The sequence below is a fragment of the Phyllostomus discolor genome, chromosome 2, assembly GCF_004126475.2.
Source record: "Phyllostomus discolor isolate MPI-MPIP mPhyDis1 chromosome 2, mPhyDis1.pri.v3, whole genome shotgun sequence".
NCBI lineage: Eukaryota > Metazoa > Chordata > Mammalia > Chiroptera > Phyllostomidae > Phyllostomus > Phyllostomus discolor.
Genome location: NC_040904.2, coordinates 11,025,227 through 11,053,073, shown reverse-complemented (window position 1 = coordinate 11,053,073; position 27,847 = coordinate 11,025,227). Strand labels below are relative to the sequence as shown.

The 27,847-nt window shown below is 49.7% G+C and overlaps 2 protein-coding genes and 1 long non-coding RNA gene across 10 annotated transcripts in view; 1 reads left to right on the top strand and 2 right to left on the bottom strand.

The window, feature by feature from the left end:
- The first annotated feature begins 9,811 nt into the window (after positions 1-9,811).
- S100B (S100 calcium binding protein B) lies at positions 9,812-16,827 on the top strand. 2 transcript variants are annotated; one of them, XM_028505276.2, is made up of 3 exons: positions 9,812-9,984; positions 12,748-12,928; positions 15,572-16,827. In XM_028505276.2, the coding sequence occupies exons 2-3, from the start codon at positions 12,791-12,793 to the stop codon at positions 15,710-15,712; spliced, it is 279 nt and encodes a 92-aa protein (XP_028361077.1). In that variant the 5' UTR covers positions 9,812-9,984; positions 12,748-12,790; the 3' UTR covers positions 15,713-16,827. The 2 variants fall into 2 exon arrangements, with proteins under 2 accessions (XP_028361077.1, XP_028361076.1); XM_028505275.2 differs by having other exon boundaries at positions 9,824-9,984; positions 12,790-12,928.
- Positions 11,661-17,013, bottom strand: LOC118498774. 2 transcript variants are annotated; one of them, XR_004901229.1, is made up of 2 exons: positions 16,871-17,013; positions 11,661-14,836 (listed from the first exon to the last, which is right to left on the bottom strand). It is a non-coding gene; the product is annotated as an uncharacterized LOC118498774 (long non-coding RNA). The 2 variants fall into 2 exon arrangements; XR_004901230.1 differs by having other exon boundaries at positions 11,661-14,825.
- A 7,223-nt stretch (positions 17,014-24,236) lies between these two features.
- The window catches only part of DIP2A (disco interacting protein 2 homolog A), a 104,127-nt gene continuing 100,516 nt past the window's right edge, over positions 24,237-27,847 (bottom strand). For all 6 annotated transcript variants that reach the window (XM_028504536.2, XM_036017537.1, XM_036017536.1 and 3 more), the window contains 2 exons: positions 27,184-27,307; positions 24,237-26,565 (listed from right to left, as the gene is read on the bottom strand). In XM_028504536.2, coding sequence (XP_028360337.1) covers positions 26,313-26,565; positions 27,184-27,307 — 377 coding nt within the window. In that variant the 3' untranslated portion in view covers positions 24,237-26,312. The remainder of the gene's footprint in view (positions 26,566-27,183; positions 27,308-27,847) is intronic.

Here is a 27,847-nt window from a genome sequence, read left to right as displayed (position 1 = left end):
GCAGAGTGGTTATATTTTTATTTCACCAAAAGGAAGTTTGGAGTTAAAAGAGAAATAGATGACGTCAGTGGTGGCGACTGTGTAGTGGTCTCGGGCCGCGGGGTGGCGCGGAGCGCGAGGATTCAGCGGGCAGAGCTTCAGTTTAACGGAGATGGGTGTTGGCAATGGGTGCACAACAATATGAATGTATCTAATACACTGAACTGCACATTTATACATGGTTAAAGGGTAAGCTTGATGGTACTTACATTTTACCAAATTAAAAAAGGGGACAGGAAAACGAAGTACCAATATGAGGAGTGAAAAAATTCACTGTAGATTCTATAAGTTTTTAAAGGATAAACATATTACAAAACTTTGTCAAAAATATTTGACAAGTTCCACAAAATTCTTGGAAAACACAAATAGCAAAACAAAAAGAATATTTCGAAAATCTGTATAGTTAATGGATTTCATCATTTAAAACCTTCTTATGAAGAATACTCAAGGCCCAGATGGCATCACTAATACATGTTCCCAAACATATAAAAAAATACCAACATTATACAAATCCTTCCAGAAACTAGAGAAAAGTGAAATGCTTCCTAATTGGTTCTACACAGCCAGGGTAAAACTGCTATAAAATGTTAGCAAAACAATCCAATGACAATATAAAGTGATTATATATCATGACCAAGTGTGATTTATATATGTTAATATCACTTAATACATTTATTTTGGGGGGAACTCAGAAAAGTCTAGCCCCAAATGGTTTCAGTGGTGAATTCCATCAAATGTATAAGCAATAAATAATACCAATATTAAATAAAATTTTAAGTCATTACAAGGGGATGGATACTTCCCAGTTTGTTTTATGAGGCAAACGTAATTCTAACACAAATACCTGACATACAAGAAAAAATTGCAGACTAATATCCCCTCATAAAAACAGATGCAAAACCCTAAACATTAACAAAACATTAGTAAATCAATCCCAACAATATATACTGAGAAAATTAATATAATTCACCATATTAACAGAATAAAGGAGAAAAATATTATTTTCAATAAATAAAAAGAAAGGATTTGACAAGAACACCTATCTGTTAAAAGGCATCAATCAAAAACCCTATCACTAAAATCATACTTGATGTTACACTGAAAGTTTACATTAGAGCCCTGGCTGGTGTAGCTCAGTGGACTGAGTGTGGGCCTGTGAGCCAAAGGGTTTCCAGTCAGGGCACATGCCTGGGTTGTGCAAGAGGCAACCACACATTGGTGTTTCTCTCCCTCTTTCTCCTCTTTCCCCACTCTAAAAGTAAATAAAATCTTTTTTTAAAAAGTTTATATTAGAAACAAAGCATACGTACCCACCTTCACCACTTCTATTCAACATTTTATAGGTGTTTGTTCACAGCAAAAAATCATGCTCAGAGACTGAGAGTGTCTTTCCCAGTAATTTATTTAACAGGATAATATCTTTTAATAAGCCAATACAGAAATACAAGCACACTCCAAACCTATGACAGATTAATTATACTATTGTTCCAGACAAAGGGGAGATGAAAGAAATTTAAGTCCAAATTTAGTCGAGTGGACCTTTCTATGAGTCGAGTTGGTTCTCAGAAGAGGCAGCTTAGCCAGCCAACCAGCAGCCGATGTCCAGCTGGCAGCACTTACTGAAAGTCCCCTGTCACTAGAGCACGATGCGAGTGGAGCCAAGGTGCCGGTGTTGACGGGCAAGGTGGTCTCCTTCATGGGCCGCTGCACAGTTTTCATCACTGCTGGCAGAGAGGAGCCTGGCCCAAGGTCTTCAGAGAGCTGTTTAGATCAGCAAAAAGTATCAGCCTTTAGCTTCAGAGAGCTATTTAGATCAGCCTTGCCTGACTGAACACTCTGGGTAAGTCCTCACAGACTCTTGGTGTTCAAGTTTAAATGGTCATCACATCATAGTTGCTCCACCTTGTGTTCGTATCAATCAGTACAGTAATGTCGATGACATCATCGTGACGCAACACCCCCCGTGTAAACAAATTTGCCTTGGATCAAAACAACATCACTTAAGCCATTACAAGTAGATTTGAAATCATAACAAACCAATACACAACAACAGGAAATCCTGGGCAGCGCAAGGAGGCAAGTAAGGCAATAAATAAATACAAGGAATAATTATCAGAAAGGAAGACACAAAATTATATACTACTAGGGGTTTGGCTCCGGTTTATACGTCCTTATCTTTCATGTTCTCTATTTTCTTTGGTACATTATTTAAACCTCAAAATAATTAACGCATTCCCACCTCCTGGATAATTCTTGTTGGAGATGGTACCGTCTCACAGAAACATTTTTTAAATCAAGGTGTATAAATCCTTATTAGTTAAATAATTTTAACAATCAATCGATTAGGGTTTTTTTGTTGTTCCTCTAGCTTAACGCGGTTGAATACTATCCTGGGCCCACCAGGGGACAAAGGTATAAAAATGCGCGATGACCACAAAGTAAATTAAAAAATGTTCCCACTGAGTAAAAAACCAAAGAGGCTAATATACTGATTCTTTTAAACTTTAAACCTGACATGATTTTATGGCAAATTTCCAAGAGTACTTAAAAGTTATGAAAAAAATATACTCAAATAAACGCCTGCGACAGTTCCACCCAGAGGGGGAAACGTGACTTTCCTTCCGATGTCGTTCCCTGGCGTCATTTCAACACTCCCTCTCCCGTTTCATGGAGACGCCGTTCCCTGGGCAAGAAACCTCACACACACAAAGTGAGGCTGAGGAGAGTGCGCTCGCTGTGCTCCCAGCTCCAGTCCCTACTCAAAATTAAAAAAAAAAAAAAAAAAGAGAGAAGGAAAAGTTCAAAAACAAAAACAAAAGCCCTGTTGTTTCGACCGGCCCTAACGTTGCCATGGATCCAAAGCAAACCCCGGCAGCTCTGCTCACGCTGGGCTGCCCTCCTGAAAGGGAGCAGCGCTTTTGGAATGACTGCTTAGAAACCAAATGCATTCATGGAATTTGATGTGATATAAAAATAATAAAACATGATACTCGCAAAATACAGATAGGCTACCACAACTTGCCAAACGGGGGCCTGCTGGACTCAGAGTGTTCTGGAGCAGCCCGTGAGTTCGTGCTGCACGGCCGGCCCCTCACGTGCTTGCTGGGAGAGAAATCCCTGTCCTGCCCTCGGCATGGCTTTTGCCTGTCTGCTGTCCCAGGAGTTCACCTGACAGGTCCAGATTCTCTGATAGACAAGAACAGTACCTTTCATGACAATAATGACCACTAATTGCGTGTGTCACACCCTTCGTGCACAGTTGTGTATGTGCAAAACTTCGTTTACTCCTCCAACAGTCCTCTGAGGGGCACTGCTTTTCTGCTGTCACTGAGGCTGAAAAAGGTGAAGTCATTTGCTAACATTCTCCCCACAGAGGCAGGATTTGAACCTGGCCCCATGACTCCACCCTTGAGCCCTGGCCCCTGGCCACCTGTGGCTGGTAGCAGCCTCCTTTAGATCAGGAAAGGCAATTAATTCTCATAGCCTCCACCCTTGCAATTACTACAACATAAGTCTTTGTTCCTTCTCCCACGTCCGTTTAGAACACAGGCGTCCTTTTCTCCCCATGGGCATGGGTCACTGTAACCAACCTCGTGAGCAGCTTGGTGGCGGATGGCACTGTCTTTTATGCAGAGAACAATGGTCACTACCCAAGGCGTTTTCCTCCTGGAAAACTCAAGCCAGAATGATATTCCTGCCCTATGAACAGACCCAGTGAAGAGGCCTTGGTCTGCTAACTGAACTAATTGGTGCTGCAGCTTTGCTGAGTGGATGCAGGATGGGCGGAAGAGAGAAGGAGCCTCTAAGTGATGGGAGAAGAACTTGGCAGAAGCTTTGTTCCCGGTGGCTGGATGGAGAAGGCACTCCTGCCTGGGAAGTGGGCTCCTTCCCTACCGTGACCAATGCTGAACCCCTCCCTGGAGCCAGCCCCTCAGTGGACCTTTACCATGAGGTCACACAAGCCACTGTGGCCTAGGCATGGGAGGGTCTGAGCCTCCGTCACCTCCTCCCAGTTATCCCGCTTTGCAGACGGAAATGCGGGGCATTTCTCAGTAGTGCCGTGAACACTGACCAAGCAGATGGCTCTTGGCTGCAGAGACAGCAAGGCCAGAGGAGTCGGTCTGGGGTCACTCACAGTAGACACCTTTCTTCAAGGCTCACACACAGCCAGGTGGCGATCGCTACCCAACAACCAGCCTCTGTTGGTTTTCTGTCTCCCTGCGGTTGCTTATTATTTGGGCAACAGTACATATGCCTTCTCTAGGTGAGCTATTTACAGTTACAATGGCTTATTACATCATGTGATATTGTGATATAATAGGAAATAGATAATTTGTCTTGGTCCTGGCTCCTGGCACCCAGCTTCTAAAGCCCTGTGACTCCCTGGGTGGTGGGGTGGAAGAACACCTTCTGCTACTCTCAGGGAGCCCCTTCCAACCACACCTGGGACTATACTAATGAGGTGATTCTGTGGACCCCTAAAGAGCTTCAGAATGGTGTCAGGTCACCAGGGAAACCAACCTTCCCATTAGGGGATTGGACCTTTCAGCCCCACCCACGCAGGTGAGTTACTCACGATGGCCAGTGGTTGAATCAGTTGTGCCCATGTAATGGAACTTCCATAAAGCCCCCAAGGGTTGGGGTTCAGATAACTTCCAGGTCGGCAAATACAGGGTGGGGGCGCTGGGAGAGCGATGCGCCAGGGGAGCAGGGAGGCTCTGCCCCTTCCCCCATGCCCCGCCCTATGCATCTCTTCCGTGTGGCTGTCCCTGAGTGATAGTCTTTATAATAAACCAGTAACAGTAAATTAAGTGTGAGCCATTCTAGCAAATTACTGAACCTGAGGAGGGGGTCATGGGAAGCCTCAATTTACAGGCAATCAATCAGAAGTACATGTGGCCCGGGACTTGCAACTGACGTCTGAAGTGGGGGCGGCGGTCTTGTGGGACTGAGCCCCTAACCTGTGGGGGCGGCAGGAACTCCAGGTACGAGCCAGGAACATCGGGATTGCACTGAATTGCAGCACAGCCTGCTGGTGCAGGAAAATCGGTCGATGCGAAGAAAAAAAAACACACACACATTTGGTGTCCAGAGTGGTTTGTTGGGTAAAAAAAACAATAATAAAAATAAATAAAAAGTAAAAAACCACAGTACATCAGTTTGGGGATTTTATATATTCAAAAAATAACTGTTGATTTCAGCGTCAGCACTCTTGATTTCTTCCATTTTGTTTCTGCTGCTAAGTTTACATTTTTCATATAGTATTTTTTAAATGCTTTAAGTTCATTATTATTTTTTAATCCTCACCCAAGGATATTTATTTTATTACTGGTTTTAGAGAGAGAGGGAGGGAGAGACAGACAGAGGCACTTTAGGGAGGGAGAGAAACACTAATGGGCTGCTTCCGTGCGCACCCGGACCAGGGATCGAACCTGCCATCCAGGGGTGGCCCCTACCGGGAACTGAAACCGCAGCCTTTTGGTGTACAGGACGATGCTCCAGCCTGAGCCAACCGAGCTGCCCACCAGGGCTAAATTTTTTATTTTGAAATCATTTTAGACCAACAGAAAGAATAGTAAAAACTTAATAAACCCTTTTATTTTATTGTTGTTGTTGTTGCCTAATGTGTCAGTCTGTGTCCAATCAAGAGACAGAAACCCCCTAGTACTCTGACCAGGGCAAGTGTAACATAAAGAATTACAACACTGTGACAGGACGGTGACTACACGGACAAACCTAAAGGGCAGGCTGCGGCTGAGACAGAATAACCGAGGAAGAAACAGACTTAGAAGCCCGCCCCCCCACCCCCACCCCCAGCCCCAGCCCCAAGCCCCGGCTTCATAGCGTGTGGGAGAAGTCCGCAGTCTGCCTGTGCCAGAGCTGGTCCGCAGGTGGGTGCAGTGGGAAGGCCTGCTGGGACAGGCCGCTGCCACGGCCCTGGCGTCCTGCACAGTACTGCCCAGTAATGTGGACGCCGAGAAGGCCAGGAGCCTGCAGAGCTTTCTGCAGGCCAGTGCTCAAGTCTGGGGCAGGGAACGATCCTGAGGAAGGAGGACAGAGGTGTGGAAGCAGCAGTGCCCCCAGCTCAGCGTGCCCTCCTGGGACACAGGCCCTGCACTTGCACACCCTCATCCAGGCCCATCTGCCCCGCAGCCGGGGACTAGGCGAACCAGCTCGAAAGAGCAGCTCTGGCCCCCGGTTCTTCTGCGAGTAAACTCTGGCCCGGAAACCTTGTGTCTTCTGCCAGCATGGGTGAAACGAGAACAGGCTGACTGGTTAGCTTGCAAGCAGGGTAAAAGTGCAGCCCTTCCCAGTGCTTGACACAACCCCAGAGAGCCCAGGTGAGCCCAGGCTGGGGGTGGGGCACGCAGGGGGCTGGGGTGCCACTGTGAATGGGAGCCTGGGCTTCGCAGTGACCATACTAGGGAGGTCACGAGAAACACCTTCCGGGGCACAGGCAGGCTGCGGCTGGGGGGTGGACATGCCGACAGTGTGGGGAGCTGGTGTGAATGCAAGTTCTGGAGCGTGCTGTGTCCATGTCAGGAGAACCAGGGTGAAATGGCCCCTGGGCCCAGGCCAGGCTGCAAGGTCGCCAAGCGCTGCCCTCGCTGGACACACGGCTGGCACAGAGCACCACCGGATGCTGTGAAGGACTGTGAAGAAGGAGCAAGACAAAGGGGCAAACCATGGAAGGAAGCCCCTTGCCCCTTTTGACGCCCTCACTACAAAACTTCCCATCACGGCCACTGTCAGGATCTGGGATTAGAGAGTCCAATCGGTGAATGCTGTGCGGGTGCTGAAGCAGAGATTCGGACCCGAGAGGCAATGAATCTCACAGGGGGCACTGTCCACCCTTCGGCCACCCAGCGTCCATGAGCAACATTCTACACACGTTTGGACTGCCTTACAACAACTAAACAATGCTATGTCTCTCCCTAAAAAGACACAGCCGTCTTCGTGACAAGTGAAGAACTTCGTCCCCAAACGAGAAGACACACAGCCCCAGCAGTCACGCACCCACCGCTATACCCACTCCTCTGAAAATTCAGTTCCCTGAAGATTAAACTGAAATGCCAGCCTCCGACAGTTTGTTTATGAAATAAAAACTGGGGAGAAGAAAATGGTTAGTGAGTGAACACATGCAGACAACAAGCAGAGCACGTGCAGACAGCCCTCGTTTGCGTGACGGGCAGCGAGGCTGCAGGGCAGCGACATCAGTGGCTGCCTTCCTCAGCCGTCCATCCCGAACCTTCTTGGCCCTCAGCAAGATCCCGCTCTGAGTCCCTTGGTGAGTAGAGTCACCCAAAGCTTCATTTCTGAAGGCCCCGAGTTTTCAATAGTCTTGCTGTATTTCTATTTTTGGGGTTGCTGCTGTTTTTCATAAACTTTTACCACTGGTCATGAAAAGTAAGAGATGCCCCAATTTCCCAGATGCCATTGGGCACCATCACCCTCCTGGCCTCCACTGTGTTGCAGAAACCCAACATCGCCCTTGGTAAGTGGGATCCATCACTCAAGCCAGTGGATTCACCCTTTTTTTTTGCCTGTTGGTTCAGAGGCATAAGGAGCCCAAAGTGGCCAGGTGGCAGTTCAGTGGGACCACGGCTGTGACAGCTGGTGGAAGCACTGACCTCTGGAGACCAAGCTCTCCAAACCATCTCAAAGCACCCTGACAAAAAACGAGATTTCTGCAGGTGTGCCCGTGAGAGGGGCATTCTGGCTGTGGGGACACGACCCCGCACTATGGCCCCCGGTGCGAAGCATGTGTTGTATCCTGTGATGTAGAACCCCGCCCCTTCAGGAGGCTGCCTCCCACCGGGCACTGTCACCGGCTCTTCAGGAAGCTATTCCGCCTTTCAAGTGGGCCTGCCACTTCTGAGTTATGGGACGTGTGATAAAACCACGTAACTTCATGGGTGTGAGTCCATTGCTGCACTTCCTTTGTTTGTAATGAGTTTCCCGATCACATGTCACATTGTCCAGAAGGCCATTCCAGGCTTTTGTGATGCCACCGATGCCGGTGCGAGCAGAAGCAGGACAGATAGGGAAGTCAAATCCATACTCAGAATATAGGTCTGTTCCCGTGAGGACAGATCTCTGCCCCTTCTATGGTGGAAAAGGTCCAGTGAAACCAACCTGTCACCAGGCATCTGGCTGGTCACCACAGGACTTGACTCAGCTCAGGCAGCCAGCAGCGGCAGCAGCAGCAGCCACGTTAGCTCTGGCGAGGGAAGGCCACGATGCTGGGCCCATGCACACATCCAAGCCTGCCACATGGTCACTTCCCTCACGGACACACGGAGCGAGCGCTGGACTGGTGGCAGTCAGAGCCAGCTGAACAGAGTACGTGGACAAGACATGTCTGGGTCTGGCCCCAGAGGGTCTGTCACTGTCCACCTGACCATCCAGGGCCCCTTCTGCAGCATGAGCCCGTGGGTGGGCCTCACTGGGAACACGGTGTGTTCACACGGTGTTCATGCAGGGGTCCATCTACACGCCTCTCCCAGAGCCAGGTTTCCAACCCTGTTCCTTCCAAGTTGTGGACCAAATACTAGGAGCCTCTCCGGAATGAATGCACATCCACATACTGGCCACTTCCCGCTCCAGACATAGAGGACAGCCCAGCGTGCTGCTCAAAGTTCAGCCCCCTAGAGGACCTCCCTTCCCCACGTTGGCAGGGTCACCTTCAGCGGGGCCGCAGTGCTGCCTCTGTCCATTCGGGGCTGGCATCGGCACCGCCCGCAGACCCACATGTAAACGGGGCTCACATTTTCTCTCCCACGGTTGATAGTTGTAAGAACCAGGACGGGGGTCCAGGCTGGGACCACTCAGGTCCCGAGGCTCACAGCCTCGTGCCGTTTCCAGGCCACACTCTGGGTGCTGAACAGACAAGAAGTCCCTGGTAAAACAGATGACAACAAAGCCACTGCGTCCACAGACATCTTTGTGCATTGGGTCCTTCCATGGCCACCGTGAACCTGAGTCAGAAGGGCCCTAATTCGGGTCCTGGAACCTTTTGATGACTTTGGAGCTGATGTCTGTTGGATAATTGTCTGAAGGAGTGCCTACCTTTTGGGTTTCTGCTTGGAAATATCCCAGGTAAGGTGCCACAGAAGACAAGTGGCAGAGTGGCTGGGCCTGGCTTTCCCGTGGCTACTGTGCGGCCTCAGTCTCGGTGAGGCCCAGAACCTGTGGCTCTGTGGAGAAGGGTCCTTGGACAGGCCAGGTCCCAGGGCACTGTCCGGGTCTCAAAGTCCGCAAGCATTCATCCTTGGAGAATGCCCGGCTGGTGCCCTCAACCACATTAAACAAGGATTTCCCCCGAAATGCATCAGGTAGTTTTTTACCAGATAGTTCAGTCCTTGCAGGTGCCGGGCGCGGCGGCTCCTTGAGGCAGCCCTGCTCAGCTCGGGGTGCAGATGTCCGCAGGCATGCTTGCTGCCTGCTGCTGGGGGCCACGCTGGGGGAGCTGGAGGCAGGAGGGAGCTCAGAGGCCTCTCCACTGGAAAACAGCGTGGGCCAGCCTGCACTTGGACGCTCTGCGTTCTTGGCTGAACATTTGCTTTGTTTGAATCAATTAATCCGGCTCTCTACTCTTCCCACCCCCAACCTTGCTTTTAGAAGACCATTAATATTCATGTATAAATTAAAAATAGCACAAAAGCTGACTCCTCACTTCCTGCCCCACAGGCAGTTTTCTTCCTTGGCCCCAGCGCAGGCCCCGGGTGGCAGCTTGGTCAATGCAGCCCTGTGTGCCGGCCTGGCTGCCCCAGCCCTCCCCACTCGGCCCTCAGCCCCCATTGGCCGCCTGGGCCTGCAGTGGGACTGCACAAGGGGCCCACGCCCAGAGGAAGGGATAAAAGGCTGCCCCTGCCCACCTCTCCTGCCACGCAGGACGCTGCAGCCAGGAGGTGACCACAAAGAGCCAGAGACCAAGATCACAACGTGAGGGGGGACACCCTGCTTTTTGGGGGGAGGGGGCAGGGGACTCAGAGGGTGGGTTGGAGAGCTGGGCGGTAGTTTAAAAAGACCCTTCAGGATCATTGCAGCATTTCTAAAGTGCTGCAATGGATCTTACTGCTGCATCGCGGACACAGCCGCCTTAACCCGTGGCAGCTGGAGGGTCCCTTTGCCCATGTTTTTGTTACCATACATCAGAGAAACCACTGTCTGGGGCTCAGAGGTGACTGCTGACATTTCCCCAGAAGTGCCGAAAATATTGACTCTTCCCTCTTTGAAGAGGAGGGCTTTGCTTCTTCAGGACTGAGGGTGGCGGCAACCTGATGCTATGTAGCTCTATCTTACAGATACAGATTTTCTCTCTTCCTTGCACCTGTCTTGGCCTGGGGCCAGGACTGCCTCTCACTGTTCCCGTTCCTCTCAAAGGGGGATGTCAGGGTCCCCTGGGCACCAGTCAGCACTCCCATGGCAACTGAGAGGGCTTTGCAAGTGAATTATAAACGAGTCAAAGAATTCAGGGTGTATGGTGAGTTTAACCATCATCAGTCTTATCATTTCTCAGGGGACCGTCACATCATGTGTGATGTGTCCTTCTGGGCTGAAGTAAAAGCCCAGCCCTAGCTGGTGTAGCTCAGTGGATTGAGTGCAGGCGGCGAGCCAAAGGGTTGCTGGTTTGATTCCCAGTCAGGGCACATGCCTGGGTTGCAGGCCACGGCCCCCAGCAACCGCACATTGATGTTTCTCTCTTTTCCTCCCTCCGTTCCCTCTCTAAAAATAAATAAATAAAATCTTAAAAAAAAAGAAGTAAAAGCCCCAAATCTCTCTTGATTTTGACATATAGAGAGTAATGCAGGAGTAAGAGGCTAGCTGATGCAGGAATAACATTCACAGAATGAAGTGAACAGGAAACATGGAGATTTCATTTCCATTTCTCTTAAAAGCTTTAAACCATCAATTGTTTCTTAGTCAAAGGGAATAATTTAACATGAAAATTGTTTTAATTAACTCATAGTATGGCTATGAAGAAAACCATGTTTTATGGAGTTTTAAAACATATGAAGAATGTTTTATGTCTCTCCTCTTAAAAATCTCACTGGTCATATTTTTCCACGAAAAGTAAATAATTTTCCTTCCTCTTCCCCAAATCATCATGGACTTTGAGAAGCATCAGGATAATGTAAAAGTTTGGGGGGGGTTTTGTTTCTTTTTTAAATTGAGTTTGGAGAAAGGGACGGAGAGAGAAAGAAAAAGATGGGGACAGTAATTTGTCGTTCTGCTTATTTACACTTTTATTGGTTGATTGTTGTTGCTGAGCTACCTGGCCAGGGTTGTTTTGTTTCTTTAAAAAAAAATCAATAATTGAAACTTGAGTGCAAAGGAAAAGAAAGTAGGAATTGTTAAAGATTTCAATCCATCTGAATTGCTCTATCTACGTCTGATATATCCAATGATTAGGGACTTCGGAGCAAAGCAAAGCAGACCGATAATCAATAGCACGACTCCAGCAAAGACCATGCCAAAACAAACAGCCTGAACTCTCTGTCCCTTAGGAAGGCAGAAATAAATACAATTTTAAATCTTTTACTCCAAGTTATTTTTAAGATGTGACATTCAGCATGGGAATGATTTTTCAACAATTTGATGTAAATCTTGTCTTTTTCTTAACGATTATAGTGCTAAGATTCTTTAATAAGAATTCAAGGTCAAAAGTTGGTAAATTTCTCCTGAGCGTCTCAGTTTTGTGAAACAATTGAAAACTGCCCTTGGTAAAATGTGCCCTAACTCCCTGGGATGTGGCAGGTGTTTCTTCGGGGCACAGGCCCTGGTATCGGGTGCGCGTGCAGGGGAGCGGACCGTTTCTGACCCTGACAGCTGCACGGGAATACCTGGGAGTGAAGAAGAGACCCCCCCCCATTTGCCTGGGGCAGCACCTCCGTGGGTACTGAGTCAGCACCTGGCGGTGGTGCCTCCTACACACCTGTTCCTGCAGCGGAACCAGCTTAATTTATAACCTGAAAATACATTTTTGCTTCTGGTCCGTCAACATACTTTTCATTGATCTTCTTTTTCAAAAAAACAATTGTGGCAATTCTACCATATTTATTTTTCCAGTAAAGATTTGTATTTAAAATGAGTCAAATTTATATATTAATTCAAAAGAATGCAAATTCCTGTTTTATGATCCTTAAAATCTTTTGGAAGGAGCTGCACTTCTCATACTAAATTTACTCTTAGTAACATGTACGTGCTGCTGTATGAACGGGGTTCTCCCGTCTTCCAGCTGTTTACTGAGAGAGTACAAAGATACTACTGATGTTTGTACCCTCCTCTGGCTCCTCGTCACTTTCTGTTGAATCAAACAGCTTGCAGCTGCCGCTCTGCTCGCCCGTTCTGTCACTGACTGGGAGCCCTGCCAGGGCAGAGGGTGGCCCCAGGGGGAGGCAGGGGTCAATCCCAGCACTCCCTCCTGCCCTGCCTCCATATTTTTGCTGAAGTTTCCCATTAGCCAAACCCAACCAGAGAAGCCGGAGGGCCTGGGAACTCATCAAGGTGGCAGACAGGAACAGAGAAGGGACCGGGGAAGAGCATCGGCTCTAAAAGGTGGATGGGAGAGCGGTGACAGCCCAGCACGTTCCCAGAATGCCCTGCTCTAAGCCTGACCAGGGAGATGCCCCGAGGCTGGCCCAGGCCCCTCCTCCGGGTAGAGGTCTGCACAGGTAACATGTTAACTGTTCTGTGTAACACAAGGCAAAAAGCATGAGAAGGCCTCTCCCCTCTGTGGACCCCCAGGATGTCTGAGCTGGAGAAGGCCGTGGTGGCCCTCATTGATGTTTTCCACCAGTATTCCGGAAGGGAGGGCGACAAGCACAAGCTGAAGAAGTCCGAACTCAAGGAGCTCATCAACAACGAGCTTTCCCATTTTTTGGAGGTGAGTCTTGCTTTTTAAAATGGACTGTTTATGCGTTCTCCGCTCCACTTACAAAACCGCCCGTGCACTCTCCTTCTGAGCGGCCGTGAAGGCGATGCCAGGCCTGCTCCAGGTCTCCTGGGCAGCGCCTGAGAACTCGTGTGCATCACCCAACCCGCACCACGGAGGCCAGCTTCGCTGGGCCCCGCTGTCTTCGTTTTCGTTTGTTCTGTGTCTAGCAGGAGCCTCAAGGGAAAAGTGCTCGCTCAAAGGCAAAAGTCCACATCCCAAATAATGCTGGCTCTTCTTGGAGAAATCTAAGGCTCCACAGGGGTGATGGCAGAACAGACGGAAAACAGACTCATGACTTTTCAGGGACCACGGTGCTATTAAGATGTTAAAGATGAGCTTTTGTTTTGGAGAAAAGGGTCACTTTAGCTTAGCTAGATGTTTCACATCCCCGGTGGTGATGACGATTCTGCTCGCTCAGCAGACACCTCCTGAGCACTCTTGAGTTCAATACCGGGAGACACAGGCCCAAGGACACGGCCCCTGCTCCTGAGGCACCCAGGCCGGCCCATCACTGAAGGGAGGGCCACAGCCTTCCTGACCAAGGGTGTGAGGGCGCTGCCCCCATTGGAGGCCTGGGGGGGTAAGGGGCTTGTCAGGTGCTTCATGGAATAAGGGGCGCTGGGCAGGTTAGGACCCTAACTGAGGAAGCTGCCTGAGGGCTCCTGGTGAGCCCTCCTTCCCCAAGCGGGGCCACTCTGGCCTGTGGTGAAAGGATGCCGAGGCCTCACCCAGGACTCACGTCCCTACCCATCGGTGCCCGCCCTTGGATCGGCCACCCACCGTCTCTACTGCACGTCAGTCTTGTGCCCCCAAGGCAGTGAACTGCAGTCTACCTGGTACCTGCCCTTCCCTTAGCGCCCAGAACCAAGGTCACTGCAGTGACTAATCAATCACACAGAGGGGAACAGGCCGGCCAACGAACCAGTGCACTAATGGGTGACCAGGAGCTAATTCCGGGGAGGATACCAGAGCACCCTGGCGGTGGCGGGGAGCTGCCCTCCCAGCCAGCTGAGCCTCTCAGTGCGGGGCGAGCCCCAGGCTCCTGCAGCAGGGCAGCGCCCACTGCCGGTTTCCTGAGGCTCCCCTGTCCCATGCCCACCAAACACTCCAGTGCTGTGAGAGAGCAGAGCAAAAGAAGTGATCTGCAGGCTTGAGGTGGGGTGGGGGAGGCATCCCGTCTGATTCCGGGACTGGCCTCCCAGGCATTCATGTCCCCGTGGCCGCTGCATCACTCACGTGTTAGTTACCCAGTCCCACCAATTCTGCCTTCCAACCTAACAATCAGAGCCCCAGATACTTCTGTAGAAAGGCTTGTCGTAAAGATGAAATGACACATTGTTTTTCAAGTGCTTAACATATAGTGAAAGCTCATATAGTTAACCAGTAACTGCTATTATTATTTTAAAAGATAGAAAAAGCTTACCATGTGGTAACCCCAACTTATAAAAGATAAGCAATTCAACAGTAGTGTACCAAGGTATCATGAACATTTGTTGGCCTGATTTTATCAGGGTAATTTCGGTTTGGAGGCAAACCTATAATGTAATTGCAGTAACACACTGCTGCCATCCACCTTTTGGCCGATGCTTTAGGTTCGCCCCCCCACCGCAATCTCAGTCTTCCACGTGTTCTAGATTGCAGAAGCCCCGGACGTCTTCAGGCCCACAGTGCTGCTCTGGAGACTAGTTACTCTAAATACCCCACATTGATGCTCTTCTTCGGTGTTCATTGCCACATTTTTTGCACAACAGTCAGAGCCCTGAACCGTGTTTGTTCCGCAGAGACTTTGTAACCATTCACCCAGCTTCTGGGTCGGGCAGAACCATCAGGAAAAGTTCCATGACACCTAGAAAGCAACTCGAGTGGCAAAAAGAACACACAGGGTTAACAAACTTAGGGCATGCTCCCAAGAGCTACTTCAGCAAACGAACAAACAAACCATTTTCAAAACACAAAAGTCTATGGAAGCCCTCACTTTAGGGACTTCCACACATAGAAACTGAAAAATGTAGGGGGGGGGGGCAAAAGTTCATTTTTTCTTTCAAGACATTTGCCTATAACACTCTCCAGAGGCTGACTGAGATGCTATTTTTTTTTTTTTTTTTAAGATTTTATTTATTTATTTTTAGGGAGGGAAGGGAGGGAGATAGAGAGAGAGAGAGAGAGAGGAACATCAATGTGCAGGTTGCTGGGGGTTATGGCCTGCAACCCAGGAATGTACCCTGGCTGGGAATCGAACCTGGGACACTTTGGTTCCCAGCCCGCGCTCAATCCACTGAGCTACGCCAGCCAGGGCCTGAGATGCTATTCTTGTTTTCCGGGTGTTTTGTTTAAAGTGTAGTGGTGACAACTGCAGGTTTTCAGATCTCGGTGTTCCATTCAGCCTTTACAAGCAGCTAAAGTAAGGCAGGGAAGGCACAGATCCCCCACCAACAGTCCCCGCCCGGGTCACAGCAGAAGTCTTTCTGGTATTTGGTATTTTACACCTTAGGTGATTCCTGATACAGATTTTTAAAACCAGCCAACTTTGAATCGTGTTTTGATGGCCTTAAATTTCATTTAAAAATAAGCTGGGTGACTGATCTCTCTTAGGAAATCAAAGAGCAGGAGGCTGTGGACAAAGTCATGGAGACACTGGACAACGACGGAGATGGCGAATGTGACTTCCAGGAATTTGTGGCCTTCATTGCCATGGTTACCACTGCCTGCCATGAGTTCTTTGAACACGAATGAACTAGAGAAAGCAGTCAAGCTGTTCCTGTAACAGAGGTGAAGGTCACACAAGGAAGCAGAGAGAAAGGGCTTGCAGGCTAGTAGGAGCTGAGCTTTCTGGCCCTGTTGTAGCAATTAGGAAGCTTGATTTACTTTGTGAATGAAAAATTGAAAACCTCTTTCCAAGGGCTGTCTTTACCGGTCCCTATCATTACTTCCGCTATGTTAGGCAAACGTGCTAGCTGACCGGTCCCAGGGACTCCTGGCAATACCACGTAGGAAAGTCAGTTCTCAGCCACAACGCCTGTACTATACTGGCTGTTACGGCTGCTCAGAATCCCAACCCAGAAAAAGCAAAACTGACTACCAAAAAAAGATTGGGTATTTGTGGTTTCCTTAAGTCTCCACTACATGTGAAACTACAAAGCTCTGTCCACCCTTCGAAAAGACTGCCGTTTCTTTAATTCGTTCATCATCAGTGCAAATGGAACCTAGCGTAGCTGGATGGTGTGACGATGCTGGCCCACTAGCCTGTAGAGCCTGGCTCATTTAGATCCCTTTTGCTACGGTGAGCTGTGATTACTGAGTAGGTATGTAATGCTAACCGTTCCAAATGGAAAAATGTCTCATAAGCCAGCCAGTACTGAGACTAATCAAAACGGAGAATCGAGGCTCTACATATTCCACATTCAGTGGAGTCGCGATGGGCCCACGCTGTGATGGATCTGTGGGACGTGTGTGTTTTGCAGGAGGAGGGTGGGGTTCAGGACCAAGGTTTCAGATGAGCCTCTCTGGAGACAAGTGCACTGCAAGTAACTTCGTCTCTTCAGTCTCCTTCCCTGTCTGTGAGAGGATGGGTCACTGCTGATGTGTCTGGTCTGTTGGTGAATGTCATTCCTGACTTGTTTGTGCTGCTCGTAAAGTCGGTGTATTTGGAAAGCTGAACGTTCATGTTTTTGCATCCACGAATTCAAATAAATCAAGTCTCAAATAATCAACTTACTAATATTAAACATCACTTCCAGGAAAATGCAGATTCATCTTACCCACCTCTTTTTCTGTGTTATTGAAGGACACAGCTTCGTTAAAACGCTGATCGCTTGTATTTGCATTAAATAAAAGTACTGTGACAAGTCTCCGTAGCCGTTAATAAACGCGAAATAAAAGCGAAATACGTACCTGCAAAACTGGGAAGAGGAGTCAAGTGCAGGGTGCCCGGCTTTCCTCTATGCTGCAGTTGCCAGGGCGGGTTGGAAGGTCGGGGGGGAGGGGAACATTTGGATGAGAGCCAGGCAGGAGGGATGGGAGGAGATTAGAAGCCTGTGGGGGCGCCGCGGAGTGGGGACGCGGAGGGGCGGGGCGGGATGAGAAGCGCGTAGGGGGCGGGGCGGGGCAGGGGAGGGGTGGAGCGTGGAGGGGCGGGGCTGGGCGGGGCAGGGGAGGGGTGGAGCGCGGGGTAGCGGACCCGGGGAGAAGGCGCGGTGTAGGATGACATTCCCTGCGCTTTTTCCGCCCGCCCTCTCGCTCGGGTCAGGAACTTCCGGTCCGGCTGGCGTCCTGTAACCTTCCCTGGACCAATAGCCATGCAGGGAAGTCGCTATTGGTCCCAACGGATTCGACACGGTAACGGACGGGCCAGGGCCTCGGTCCGCAGGGAACTCAGCTCTCCGGAATCCGCTCCGCTGCAGGCTCGGCCCCGCCCCACTCAGGCTCCGGCCCCGCGCTCTTCTTGCGGGACGTCTGGGGGCGTTGTCACTGCTCTCCAGCGAGTTGGTCTCGCGTTATCAGTGGCCCCTCTTGGACGCTGGATCCTGGCCGCGGACCCAATAGAGGAGGCTGGGTGGTGGTTGTCCTTTCAGAAGACCGCCCCCGCCCCCTGTGGAATGTGGCTGGGCTGGGCGAGCTGCCCCTCCGGGAAAACGCTAGCTCCGCGTCCGCGCGGGGCTGATCTGTCCCTAAGCGCCCCCCGCCCCCCCCCCCCCCCCAGACAACCTCCGGCTCAACAGGTGCAGCAGCACAGCACCCTAGGGGAAATGCAAACCCTACGGTGGAGGAGCCCCTCGCGCCTGTTCCTGGGGAGATGCCTACCGCGGTTGCACGGGATGCAGCCAGGGGAGTGCTGGGGGGCACAGCAGGGAGTGGGGACCCCCAAAGCTGGGGCGGCTGAGGGTAAAGGGCCAAAGGAGCTCGGCCTAACCACTAGGGCAGGGGATGCTCCAGGGCTTTCCAGCGGGAGGGCGGGAGTGGGGACGGCATCTCTGGAGGATGAGGGTCAGGGGTGGAGAGATGGGAGCCAGTTTGGGAGCTGCTCAGGAGGACTCCAGTGTGAGTAGACCTCCGGGGCCACCATCCGGCGCTTCACACCCTCGGGAGAGACGCCGTTCCTCAGCACTGCACAGCCACCCTCGGAGAGTCCTGGGGGCTTCCTTGCACCAACTATGGAACTATGGTGAGCTCCAGGTTGTAACACGTCCATCCTCCTCCTCTGACCTGCCCTCAACTGAGAGGGACCTGCTCCTACGGAGAGGTACTGTCTAGTTCCATGAACGAGTGGTCATGGTCCCCACACGGCCTGCTGGGTGCTGCCTCAGGCATCCCCAGGGAGAATCAGGTCCCTGCAAAGGGGACTTTACGTTTTAAATGACCTCTGTCATCCTAGGCTGCGTCTTCCCTCATGACCCAGATCAGCCACACCGAATTCTTGTGCCCCATCTGTTTATGAGTTTATTCCACAACACTGGACCACCAGTGGCCCAAAGGATGACCCTGACAGCAGCATCGTGGCTCTCGGGGCAGAGACTGAAGCAGAGCAGAGGATCCCATTTGATGGCCCAGCACTTACAACTGCTGTCGAAGGGTCTGGGGCCTACAGGGACCGCCACCCTCAACCACAGTGGACTGTCGCAGCATTCGCTGTTGTCCCTGCCCCAAGTCTGGGCAACACAACTGACAGACTTTCCTGCCGCTGAGAGGGGGAAACTTCATCTCATGTCCGTGGGAGGGGAACCCTTGGCCTCAGGTTCCCACACATTGACTCCCTACACCCCATCCTTACCTCCCTGAAGTCTTCTGAATGCTTGAGCCCTGGGCCATTCTCCCTCCTCCCTGGCCTTTTCCGGCTGTGTCAGGGGGTGGGGCTGGGGTTGGACAGGCCTGGGCTCCCCCCTGCCCTCCTCACCTTCTCTGGCCCTGGGGTCAGCACCAGGGGCCTCTGCCAGCTGACTCTCACCCACCATTCTAGATCCCCTCCCCGCCATTGGCCCTGTTCCAAGCAGACCCTGTTTCCCGCAGCCACCAAGGGAAGTTAGCTTCCCCTTGCCCTGGGGCCCTACTCTGGATGTCTCCCTTGTAGATAGTTTGAATCCACAGCATGACACCCCTGTGAGTTCCGTGACTCTGGGAGCTTCTCCCTGCAGCTCCACCCTGCAAGGCCCACCCAAGTCTCCAAGGCAAAAGGGGCCCTTCTGCCCTCACACACCAGCTGAGGCCCTGGACACTGTTTGCAAACCCTTCCTAGGAAACTCTAAGAATGCCCCTCTCTCTGTCCCATGAAGCTCCTGGGTTTGACTGCTGTTGTTTCAGGGTTTTTCTTTTTATTTCTAGTTTAAATTTATCACATTTATTCAAATTCAATGAAAGGCAGTTTTGGTGAACATTAAAGATTAAATTTAGGGGCTTAGATGACAATTATAATCTTACATGAGCCTCAGTGGCCTGTTTACATGTGCAATTTCTTATTGTTTGCATAGTGTTGCGATTTTCTTGATCAGGGTGTTCAAATCTGGAGATTCCATCCCTCTCTGCTCCAGACACAGCTTGGGTTCCTGTCATTGCAGATAGATCTGGCCAGATGAGAACCTGGCACAGCCTCCTTTCCCTGCGTTTGCTGAGAAAAGGACTGGCCTCTTCCTAAGAATGTGAAAAATAAACATCATTCAAGCAAGTTGGCAGGAAGGAGGCTAAGCAGGGTGGTTTGGGTGCAGGCTGGACACGAAGAGCCCAGGCTGAGGCTGGAACCTCCTCAAGAACAGACCCTGGTGTCCCCAGGCTCTCTTGAAGACACCCTGTCCCACCACCACCCCCACCCTTAAATTTAGCATGCAGGTCCCTGGGAACCTTCCATCCTGTGAGGGCTGCTCCTGAAACTTTCCCCTGTGAGGGGCTGGGAGTGGACACTGGGGAGGGAATGCTGGGTCACGTGGGCTCCACAGCTCCTTCCACACAAAGCTCTAGTGGGGGCCTGTTGAATATCCTAGGCGCCAGGCCTCCCAGATCTGGGATGGGGCCGTGTCTGGCTACAGAAGGGACTGTTTTTAACATGAACTCAGGTGATTCTGATCCTCAGGGAAGTTAGGAAACACCAGGTTGGTAAGGCAGCACTGTCAGGTGTCTGACCTTTTGGTGTCTCTGGGCCACACATTAAACACACAAACACAAACGAAAACTGATGGGCAAAAAAAAAAAGGTTTTAAGTAGATTCACAATTTTGTGTTGGGTTGCATTCATAGCCATCCTGGGCCGCACGTGGTCCTTGGGCCGGACACCCCTGGGTGGTCCTTTCAGAGGAACCGTGTCTGACCTGCCTGTCGAGTAGCCTCTCACTCAAGATTACACTGTGTGCAAGGCAGTGGGGCCGGGGAGACCTCACCATGCCCAACACCTGAGGACTCCTGAGCAGGGACATCACCGTCCTTGGCCAGGCCCCTCCTGACTGCAGCTTCCTTGGTTAGGGACAGGGTGGAGGCTATGCCCTAAGGGCATACCTTTGGGTACCCCATATCCCCTTTCTCCTGGTGCTCACACCTTGTATGATGGACCCCCTCCCTAAGTATTCCTGATCTTGGGAAGAAGGCATCCAGTCTTTCACCATTCAGTATGATGTTAGCCCTGGGTTCATTGGAGAAATCCTTTATCAGGTCAGGTAACTTCCCTTCTGTCCCCAGAGCACTGTTTTATCTAAAGCTTTTTCTGCACTTATTGAGGGTGATCGTGTGTGTGTGTGTTTAAATTCTATTGATGTGGTATATCATCTTAATTCTCAGATGTTAAACCAACCTTGTTGCATTCATGGGATAAAGCCCATTTGTATGTTGTAGATTTGGTTCCATAGTAGTTTCTGGGGATTTTTGTAACCATACTCCTACGAGGTATCAGTGTGTAGTGTTCTATGCTTATCTTTGTCTGGTTTCGGTATAAGGTAACATCGACCTCATTAAACGAGTGTTCCCTCTCCTATTTTTAGGAAGGGTTTGCGAAGAATTGGTATTGTCTTTTAAATGTTTTGTCTAATTCAGGAGTGAAGTCACCTGGATGGGTGGTTTTTCATTATCCAGTATCTGCACTTGCTGTAGGTCTATTCAGATCATTCGTTTCTTCTGGAGTCGGGCTTTCTAGTCTTTCTAGAAATTTTTCCATTTCATCCACCTTATCTAATTTATTGGCATGCAATCATTCACAGTATTCCTTTATAATGTTTTTATTTTTATTTTTATGGTTGGTAGTAATGTTCCTTCATTCTGAGTCTAGTAATTGAGTCTGTTTTTTTTTCTTGGTCAACCTAGCAAACAAAAGTTTTGTCAGTTTTGTTGATCTTTCCGAAGGACAAGTTATTGGTTTCATTAATTTTCTCTATTGGTTTTCTATTATCTAGTTCGCTGAGTTCACTCTTTTTATTGTTTTCTTGCTTTTGCTTGTTTTAGGCTTAGTTTGCTCTTCGTTTTCTAGTATCTTTAGGTGGAAAAGTTAGGTTATTGACTTGAAATCTTTCTTAATATAGGCACACATTTCATAAGGTTTTTTATATTGTCTTCACTTTGAAAAATTTTTTACTTTTCCATTACCATTTAGTCCCCTTATATCCCCTCCCCCGCAGTCGCCACCCTGTTGTCCATGATGAGTCCTTTTCTCCTCGATCCCTCCTTTTCATTCAGTTCCAAGTATGTTATGGTCTCCCTTTTGAGTTCTTAATTCATTGGCTATTTAGGAACATGTTGCTCAATTTCCACACCTTTCTTAGTTTCTCATATTTTTTTCTGGTTCCTAATTTTATTCTGCTGTAGCAAAGAATGTTCTTTGTATTGTTTTTATAAATCTATTCAGGTTTCATTGCTTAGCATATGGTCTAGCCTAGGAAATATTCCATGGGTACTTGATAAAAATGGGTGTTACACTGTTTGGGGTACATTGTTTTATAGATGTCTGCTAGGTCTACTCGGTTTATAGTGTTGTTTAGGTTCTCTTATTTCTGTATTGATTTCCTGCCAAGGTTTTTTAATTTTGATTTTCAATTACAGTTTACCTTTATTATTGTGTATTAGTTTCAGATGTGCTTCTGCCTGGCGATTCTACCCATTAAAGATAGTGGGGCACTGAAATCTCCAATTCACATCCCCTTCATTTCGGTCAGGTTTTGCTGCGTGTATTTTGGTGTTCTACAGTTAGACATGTACGTACGGTTATTAGGTCATCCTGACAGATTGCTCCTTTTATCATTATTAAACGTGCATATAGTTTGGTCTTTCATATACATAGTCTGATCATCTTTGCCTTTTGAATGAGTTGCTAAGCCACTCACATGCAATGTTACCACAGCATACAGCTCGACTGACCTCTGCCATTCCGTCCCTGTGCCTCACGTCTCTGCGCCTCTAGTGCTCCTTCACCACGGTCTCTGGCAGTAGGTGGGTGTTTTCTAACGATGCACTTAGATTTCTTGAATGTCATTTTCTGAGCTGTTTTTTAGCAGCTGGTTTAGGGCTCACTATATACATCTTGTCAGAATCAGATGTACCAGCTTAAATTCCAGTGAAATAGAAATGTTATTCCTACATACCTCTATTCCATTTTCCTCCTTTTTATGGTATGATTATGCATATTGCATCTACTGTTACAAACCCAATGGTATGTTATTATTGCTTTGCAACCTGTCAATTATAGCTCAATACAGCTTTGCTCTCACCTTCTTTTGTGCTGTTATTGGCAAAAATATTCCACACACATTCCTGTATGTATACAACCAATAATATGTAAATCAGTTAAGGCAAAAATGCATTCATATAGTCTTTTAATCACCTTTATCTTTACCAGTGCTGTTCGTGCTTTAATGTGAATTCAAGCAACCATCTGATGAGGCCAGCTGGTTTCAGCCTGCAGGACTTCAGTATTTCTGGTAATGCAGATCAGCTGGCAACACAGTCGCTGTCTTCACCTAGAAATATATCATGCCTCCACTTTTTGAAACACAGCATCGCTGAATATACAATTCTTCGTTCAAAGTACTTTTGAGTGTTTTGAATGTGTTATCCCCCTGGCTTCTGGCTCCCATCATTGCTGCTAAGAATTCGGCTGTCGATTTATTGGCGTTTCCTTGCTAGTGGCACGTTGTTTCTCTCGTGTGAGACTGCGGCATCTCTGAGTGACACCCCTGCTTTGTGAGCCGAGCGCTCCTAACGTGCTGTGGGGGGGCAGTAGCCAGAGGTCTTTTCAATTTGCATCTCCTAGCATGGAACCACCAACTCAGAGAGCTGGGCAAGGGCAGCCAGCGCCCCGGTATTCTCGGGTGGCATTTCATCCAGGTCGCAGAGGCTGCATTTCATGGCTAGAGGCTGGATGGAAGAGGGCTCCGGGAGACCAGTCTTGGTTCAAATAACAGACTCTTGCCTTCCTTCCTGAACTTTCGTGCATAGATGTTTCTTTTTATATTTGCTGTATGCCCTCAGGACCATTTCCAAAGGCTTTAAGTGGTTGGTTTTTCTAACAGTAATTTTCACAGGTTTTACTGGCTAGCATGCCCACATAGCTTTCAGTCTGTCACGATCTTCCCCTACTTTTTAATGTGAACGTAAATGCTAAACATTGCTCGTCATTGAACTTGTGCTCCACTGCCTCAGTGTGCAACAGCAGCTTATACGTGGCCTGCCTCCCCCTGCTCTCCGCCTGGAGCCGCGGCAGCGTCGGGGCACACACCTGGAGGTCCAGCTCACTCCTGCCGGGACTGGCAGTGGGCGGCAGTGCCTCTGAGCACCCTCTTCCCGTCAAAGCTGCATCTGGTCCCTCGTGGTTCCTTTTCTGTTTCTGCTTTGAAGTGGTACCTGTAATGAACCATCGTGACATTGGGCCCTTTCAGTCACTTGGAGTCTGGGGGATAAGGGGATAAGGTACCCTATACTTAGCTGGCACTTAGAACGAATGACAACCTCTCAGTTTCTCACTGTCCACTGCCCTTGGACAACGCCACAGGGTCTTTCCTGAACAACTCACAGGCTCATGCAAATAGGGTCCCTCTTCAATTCTGAAAGGCAGAGCTGGGCGCAGGGAAGCTGGGGCAGCGAGCACCCAAGCCTTCGAACCTGGCGTGAGGTCTGACCCACCCGCTCTACCTATAGGAGCCAAGCGTGGGGAGCGGAGGGGCCCACGTGCGCCAGCAAGCAGGACCGCTGCAGCGCTGTCGGGAGAGCTCGGTGGGCAACAGCCACTGAGGGCAAGCTCCCTGCAGTCACGGCATGCCTGCGTGATACACTCATTACAACATGTAAAAGAGTATATGTAACAGATTTAAAAGTCTGTAATTTATTAAGTACAAAAGCTGATTATAAAAGTATATGAGCCTAATTTTGTAAAAATTTTTAAAAGGAAAAATAAATCCTTGGAAGGATTTATGTCAAACATTAACGCTATTATATTACTCAGAGGTAGGATTATAGATTTTCTTCTTTACACTTTTATGTGCTTTGTAGGTTGTATGCTGTAAACACAAACGCTTCTATATTCAGAAAAACGGAATGAATAATAAAATACATCCTATTTGGGATAATTTTAGAAACCTTTTCACACATTTCAAAATGCAGAATTACAAAGTCAATAACTTTTATTAACATAGTGTTATAAAAAAATTTTAGTGTGATATACAGAATTCCCAGAGAGTAACTTTAAAACATTTTAATGTGCTTCTTTAAGTCTTAATTTACAAGACAACTTGTCTTACTGCCACTGACCTTTCAATACAAAAGTTTTACAGTATCCGCTACAAAACTACAACACTGAGATTAGGGTTAGGTAGTTGTTTCCCCTGCCGGCCATTCTAAGGAATATCCACTATCTGTGTGTCCAACAATAAATTACACAGGATTATGTACATAATTACAATAGGTTAGTACAATTCCAGTATGCTGCAACATACTCACTGCAGTCCACCACCGCGGGCAAACCGAGCTACAGCGCACCTGCTACTAGCAGCCAGGTAAGAGTAGGACGCGACAGCCGGCCTGGTTAGCCAGACCTACGTGGTGGCGAGTTTAAGATGGCAAAGAATTAAAAACAGCTTTGTTAGGCACTGATTCAGGCTAATTCCAGAAACACCTGGTCGTTTCTATGAGGCATGCATGATTCCTGCTTTCCCGTCCTCAGTCCCCCCGAAACCCAACAACTTCGTAACATATTCTTCATTAGCTATATAAAAATATTCTTAGATTTGAGCTTCACTTGAGATTCTTAGAAATTTCTAAAAGATTTTACATTCTCTTTCACTTAGGTTTACTGTAACATTCGATCACTCAGCTTAGTCGTAACTGAGTGAGGTCCGGCCGAGTTTTACAGGCGTACGACTCAGAGGGGAGAGCCCGGGCAACGGGAGCACACCCACCTCCGGCGGCTCTCCCCGCAGCTCGACGGCACTGCGAATGGCACTGAGGACGTGGAAACCCCAGACACCGGCACCGGGGCTCCAAAGCCCGCCGGTTCAGAATGGACGTACTTCAGCCCTCGTCCATGCGTGGAGAAGAATGTATTTTGTGATGTTATGAAAACAAGCGATTGACTAAACAGCTGTAAGTCACAAACCCAGAAAAGGGGTTAAAACTAAATGCTGGTTTCTCTCTCCGAGACAGGGCATCTGCACCAGCCTGGGCAGCCTGGCAGGCACTCACTGCCCGTCAGGGACAACATGTGCGGACCATCGGGCACGCGGCATCAGCACAGAAACTGGAAGAGGGGAGGCACGGTGTGCAACTCGAGAGCCTGGTCTGGGGTTCGAGAGGCAGGCAGGACCCGCCGCCCTTCGCATCAGCCGTTTGGGGCTCCGTTCCTCCCCGTGAAACGGATGTGAGTCAGCCGTGCTGGGGCCTCCGGTTCTTTCTAGCTTGATTACGTTTCTGTGTACGAACTTGTTGTTTGAAGTGGGAATAAATAATTGAATTTTTTAAGTCAAGAACTACATTTTCAGTCTACAAAGTGCACACCTGCAGTCCGGCAGAGAACCAACGGCACTCCTGCCGGTTACTGTAACGTAGCATCAGCTCCTCGTGGTGCCCACGGCGGCCTTTGCTTCCTGTTCCCGTCACCCTGTCTGTGAAAGCACTGACGTTTTCGTTTTTGTAAATGTCCTCGAAGATTACTAAATTTCTTCAAATAATTTAGAAGTGGCTTCTCAAATAAGACTTGAGGAACTCAAGATGAGTCCGTGTGAGCAGGGCGAGGCGCGCGGCACGCCGGGAAGACTGCAGCCTCTGTCCGGGCGGCCTGCACGCGCACAGCAGTGCCCTCACGCGCTCCAGCGCCTTCCCTTGGCCCCAGTGCCCGGAAGCCTGGGCCGCCCGGCCAGAGCCCCGGCGCCGGTGAGCAGCGCTCACATGTTGTAGGCGACATAGATCGGGTCCAGCTGATCAGCCAGGAAGCCGTCTCGCAGGTGCATGCGTTGCTTCTCGCCCCGAGAGTTGATGGGAATCACGCCGGGGTCGACGATGACCACCACGCCCACAACAAGGTGGTGCTCCTCCAACACCACATTCGTCACCAGAGCCACCAGGTCCAGGGCATCCTGCTCCAGCCCGTCCAGCTCCACCACCACGACCAGCAGGTTGGTCCAGGTGAACACGGCGCTGCAGGGGGAAGACAGACAGCGTCACAGGGTGTGGACAGCAGCTTCTGGGGGCCACAGAGACACGGGAAAGAGTGCCCAGCAGAGGGGGTGAAGAGACAGGTGTATATTCACCGACACTGCGCTGCTGCCAAACCTCGGCCAGAACTGAAAGGCTAGGACCTACGTACTCTAACTAGAGCTCTTGCTAAATCAAGAGCACTCATTATTTGATGTCGAAAGTTGAACCTGTCCCAGTGCAAGCTCCCCACTAAGTGAAGAAATTATGAGTCACATCCATTTAAATGAGAAAATTCACATTAAAAGCAGAAATACTTCAGGACAGCTGTGGAGAGCTCACACTTTACCTGTGCATTCGGGGACAGGACTCTTGGTTTAAAACTAATGAGAAAAAGAGGAAAAACCAAGCAAACCCAAAGGGCCACCAGGGGTCTCCCGTGCATGTTTCCCAGAGCATGTCTGGTGAGGCCCAGGACCAGCTCCTGGAGAGGCGGGCTTTGCCAGTGTGTGCCTGGCAGACAGGTCTGCTGGAACCAGGGTGGCCAGGAAGATGGCCTGCCGTCCCTGCCCCTGCCCCAGGGGCGGCACTGGGCAGAACCCACCTCGTCTGGGCCCTTACCACTCGGCGATGCTCCGGTGTGCTCGGATCACCGACGTCTCGATGTCGATTGGGTGGTACCGCATGCCTCTCAGCTCCAGCGTTTCATCCAGGGACCCAACCACGTACAGTGCGTCGTGCCGCTCTGTGAAGGGCACAGTTTGCACACCGCAGAAGGGCGCAGCGCCATCTGGGCACCCTCCACGCGTTTCTGTCAGCCTGAGCTGGGCTCTCTGGGACAGGGAGCCGGCGACTCCCACATCACCTGAAAACTGAGCCTCCTGCCGGCTGAGACGTGCAGCAGGCCCCGATGAGGGTGCCGTCTATCCCCTCGATTCAGAACAGTCACATCAACGTGTGAACAGATGCTTTAAAATAATACTTCCCCTTTCTGTAAACAAAACAACATCTACAGGGGCTACCAAAAGTTGTGGCTTCATCTGGCTGGCCTCTTGGAGCCCAAGGACTCTGCCCCTTGGAGGAGTCATGTGTGGGGAGGGCGCCACACACGACTGGTGAGATACGCAGGGGGCTCTGCCCAGGGAGGACCTGACAGCCTCATCACCGTCACCCCCACATCCTCAGCAGAGGCCAAGGGCCCAGGGAGAGTGGGGGGCAGTCACAGAGGGAAACAGTGATGTTCAGAGACCACTGCCAGAGCGCGCCCTTCACCCACACCCGCAGG

Excerpts from the sequence above, each read along its gene's own strand:
- S100B (XM_028505276.2), top strand. The coding sequence starts at position 12,791 with ATGTCTGAGCTGGAGAAGGCCGTGGTGGCCCTCATTGATGTTTTCCAC. Across the intron at positions 12,929-15,571 it reads AGCTTTCCCATTTTTTGGAG|GAAATCAAAGAGCAGGAGGC; the intron begins GTGAGTCTTGCT and ends GATCTCTCTTAG.